General features: G+C 43.2%; 1 protein-coding gene across 1 annotated transcript in view; it reads left to right on the top strand.

Annotated features, from left to right (window-relative positions):
* CST8 (cystatin 8) overlaps positions 1-1,851 on the top strand; it is an 8,910-nt gene extending 7,059 nt beyond the window's left edge. The window contains exon 3 of the mRNA XM_006757259.1: positions 1,768-1,851. Coding sequence (XP_006757322.1) covers positions 1,768-1,851 — 84 coding nt within the window. The remainder of the gene's footprint in view (positions 1-1,767) is intronic.
* The last annotated feature ends 2,769 nt before the right edge of the window (positions 1,852-4,620 follow it).

The following is a 4,620-nucleotide window of genomic DNA, read 5'->3' as shown; positions in this document are numbered from 1 at the left end:
AGTGCAACAGATTATGTCTGCACTCATCTGTTAGAATGCAGTTGGGTTCAATATGCCACTTCTTTATTTAGGGCTTTTGCTTTCATATAGTATATTCAGTACTCTCAAACTAGTATTAATAACCTTTGGAGAATGAGGTGAAAACACAGACACACATGCACACACAGATGCACACACGGGCCAGTTCCATTGCTTCATCCTAAACCTATCGAATCAAAATTTCCAGGTATAGACACCCACATATACTTGATATCGCTGGGAAAGGCTCAGAGGCACTGCTTTAGAACTGTCTAAAACTCGGCAGCCTCGAGCTAGCAGTAATTGTTTAACTTGCTAGTATTTTTAAAATCCTGTTTATTCATTTTAGAGAGATAAGAAGGGGGGGAGGGGAGAATGAGAAACCACACATCTGGATGTGAGAGAGAAACATGGATCTGTTGCTCCCCGTGCACCCTTGGAATTGAACCTGAACCTTTCCGTATACAGGATGACACTCCAACCAACTGAGCCACCTGGCCAGAGCACTGGTATTTTTTAAAAGGATTTTGTTCTATTTACTAGGACAAACACTTAAGCAGTAGAATGTCTTAATGCCATTTTTGAAGTTCCTTGGTGGTACTGCTGCTGCAGGCTCTGGGACCAGATGTTGGCTTATGATTTGGTCTCGGGGTTTCTCTTATCTGGTGTAATAAGAATGGATGCTTTTTAATCTGTTTCTGTGTTCTGAGTCCATTTAAAAACAAAAGGAGCTTTTGGTTGCCAAGCTGATATAATTCCCCTGCAAAGCCATCTTGATCTGGTATTGTCTGTGGGCCTGAGGGGCAAGAAGCTCCATTGTCCTCCTCTGTAGGTGTCTGATACTCAGCAGAGATCAACTCCTGAATCCATTCTCTCTGACTCCGTTTGCCTCAGAGCTCCTGGAAGTACCTCCTTGTCGCAGTCAATTATTTAAATGCCCTTTGCTGCTTTCCAGGACTTCTATCTATATCTATCTATCTATCTATCTATCTCTATCTCTATCTATCATCTATCTGTCTATCTATCTATCTATCTATCTATCTATCTATCTATCATCTATCTACCTACCTATCATCTATCAATAATCTAATCTATCATCTATATAATTATCTATCTACCTATCATCTAATTATCTATCTATATCTATCCATGTATGCATTCATCTATCTACCCATTCATGCATCCCTCCATCCATTTATCCATCCATCCACCTATTCGGCCCTTTATTTACCCATTCATCCATCTATCCTACACAGATAGAATATTTTATTTCAAAGGTATTTTTTAATCTTGCTTATTGATTTTGATACTAAACAAGAGAGAAGGGCTCTATAAAATGAAAGTCAGGTTAGGCCCTAGTAGAACCTTCTAAATTGCTCTTATTCTGACTTATTTGTTATCAGAACAAAAGACATTATTTAATTATTAATGCAACATACATTGATTCGTATCTGGCATAGCATTGCTTTATTTACGTTGTAGAATATATTTATAGAGAATTAAAAATAAAATGAAGTTGACATCTGATCTCCCACCAAAATATGGGATTGTTTGTATTTGCTGTCTAAAGGTTGGTATGGAAACAGAGAATCCTCTGGGGCCATCAGCATTTGCTAATCACTATGAAGGTTTGCAGCATCCAGCTAGCAGGCTCCTGGGAGCACTTCTTGATGGATGATAACCATCTTCAGCATATTCTAAGCTGGTACCTTGTGGCGCACTACTGACTGTGGTGATGGTCTCTTTCAGAAACTGACGTGCAGCTTCATAGTTGGAGCACTCCCCTGGAACGCCGAGTTCACTGTGATGAAGATGCAGTGTGAAGACCTCTAGGGGCTTCTGGAGCGTGCCCCACTGTCTCTGCCTTGCTCTGTGAACAGAACTGGGAGAAACATGCTTTCCTCATGCACGCCTCTCTGCTTGCCGTTTTTCTTTCCAGTTTCATAGTATGTGGTAACGAAAGATAGGCCTATCCAATTCCTCCTTCCTGGTCACAGTGGGGCCCCTTCCCTTTAGCCAGCTTGATGGTCCACCACCAGGAATACACTTATCACTGGGTACAAAGGATGGAGTGAGGTCTGATTCTGCTCCCCTCTGCAAGTCTGAGGAGGAATCAGTTTTGATTGGGTAACAGCCCCTTACAGAGGTAGGAACCCAGTGGGTGCTAACTGAACATGCTCCTTTTGGAAGCCTCTTTTGCCTGGGGCTCCTTCCCTTCCCCTGCCGGAAGTCGGTCCATCCTTGCTGCTTGACACAGTTGCTGCAGGGAAGAAACATCTGCACAGCATATGTTTCAAGGGACCTAGAATATATGGCATTAACAGAAAAATAGAGTAGTGACTTTGGAATGGAGATAACAAACGTCCTAACCTTTGGAATAGAATGGATAGGATTAAAATCAACTGGTATAAATACAGATGTAACAGGAGAATAAAGACAGAACCTGGCTGGAGAACCTGGTGAGAACCTGGCGAGGCTGCTGAACAACTGAACGCTGTCTCCATGTCATTCCTTCTTCACTGACTCCATCCACACCTTTGGGAACCCCTGGACCCACTGGTGCTGGACCCCAACATTCACCCTCCCCCCAGGGCCCTGAGTGAATGGGGTTTTAAACTGTTAGTTGTAAGGTCACTTTTATTTCTGAGCTGACTCAGATTCTTTCGACTTCAAATGAGAGCAGGGATAATGCACTTGCCCAAAGAGCAGAAGGTTTTGGACCAGATGATATGGAGGGTTTGAGCCTGACAGTTCTCTCGCTTTTATCTAGAACAAGGGCACATCTGCAGCATGCACCCTCCCATCATGTGAACAGGAATGTGAATCTGTGGGCCCCTCTCAGATTACAGGAGGGCAATGACTTTGTCCCCTCCCCCAAGCCCCCGCCTTGGACACCACAGGCAGGCCTCTGAAGCTTTCTAACACAGAAGGTGTACCCCAATAAGTTCACATGTGTAGGTGATCAGCTTGCTCTGCTTTCAGAAACCTGTCTGCCTCTCCCTGCCAAGAACTTGGGGTCTACACTCAGCCCCTCACTGCACAAGGAAGCTCATCGGAAGCCCTTTCTGCAAGTATTCACTCAGCCTCACCCTGCCGTGGGAAAAGAACAGGACAATGGGGCTGTGCCCATTGCCAACATGAGGAAGTTGATCTGTGGTGAAACTAGCCTCCACTTGCTGAGTGTTACAGCAAATTTTACCCCCAAGGGAAGGCCCTGAGCCAGGCTACAGATTGGAGAATTTGTTAAAAGTCCTGGGGCTCAACGCCCCCCCCCTCTTCCTCCTCATAAAGAAAAACACAAATTATTAATATTAGGAGTGAAACAGAATATTACTACAGACACAATCATGAAAAGGATAAGAAGGAAATATAGTTGACTCTTGAACAACATGGGGATTATAGGCACTGGCCATTTGCACAGTTAGAAATACGCTTATAACTTTTCACTCCCTCCAAACTACTAATTAACCTACTGTTGACTGGAAGCCTTACCAATAACATAAAGCTGAATAATATATTATGTACGTTCCCCTCTGTCTTGTTTATACCCCAGCAGCAGCCACCTTCCCACAATTGCAGTATTCCAATAGCCCTTAACTGAGCACCCAACCTTCACCACTCTTGATCTTCTTCAGTCCATCATCTACCATCATACAAAGAATCACATTCTAAAAATTAGAAATCAGCCCAGCCAGTATTGCTCAGTGGTTGAGCATCAACCTATGAACCAGGAAGTTCAATTCCCAGTCAGGACATATGTCCGGGTTTCGGGCTTCGTCTTCACTATGGAGCATGCAGGAGGCAGCCGATTGATGTTTCTCATCTATGTCTCTATTTCTCTCTTTCTCTCCCTGCCTCTCTGCAATCAATAAAAATATATTTTAAAAATAAAATAAAAATTAGAAATCTGACAATGCCAGTCCTCTAGATCTTCATGTTTAAGCAGCTGCTTTTTAGTTTTCAACTTTTTGGGTCACCAATGGGCAAAGTATGGTTGTGAGAGGAGGGACAGATGAGGACATGAATAAAAGATGGTGGGACATGAGTGTAAAGGAGGTGATGGAAAAGGCAGGCCTGTATAGTATTCCATTGTGTGACTGCACCACAGCTTTTTAGCCACTCATCTACAGATGGGTTCTTGGGCTGTTTCCAGATTTTAGCTGTTGTAAATAATGCTGTTAAGGACATAGGGGTGCATATGTTCTTTCTGAGTAGTGTTTCAGGTTTCTTAGGATATATTCCTAGAAGTGGGATCACTGGGTCAAATGGCAGTTCCATTTTGATTTTTTAAGTAAATTCCATATTGTTTTCTATAGGGGCTACAGTCAATCTGCATTCCTACCAGCAGTGCACTAGCCTTCCATTTTCTCCACATCCTCGCCAGCACTTGTTGTTTGTTGATTGTAGACATTCTTGCAGGTGTGCAGCTATATCTCACTGTAGTTTTAATTTGTATCTCCCTGATGATTAGTGATGTTGAGCATTTTTGTAAAAAAGAAGAAATTCTGCCCTAGCTGGTTTGGTTCAGTGGATTGAGTGTTGGCCTGCGGACTGAAGGGTCCCGGGTTCGATTCTGGTCAAGAGCGCATACCTGGGTTGCAG

Source organism: Myotis davidii, unplaced genomic scaffold (assembly GCF_000327345.1).
Source record: "Myotis davidii unplaced genomic scaffold, ASM32734v1 scaffold435, whole genome shotgun sequence".
Taxonomy (NCBI): domain Eukaryota; kingdom Metazoa; phylum Chordata; class Mammalia; order Chiroptera; family Vespertilionidae; genus Myotis; species Myotis davidii.
This window is presented reverse-complemented; position numbering and strand designations above follow the sequence as displayed.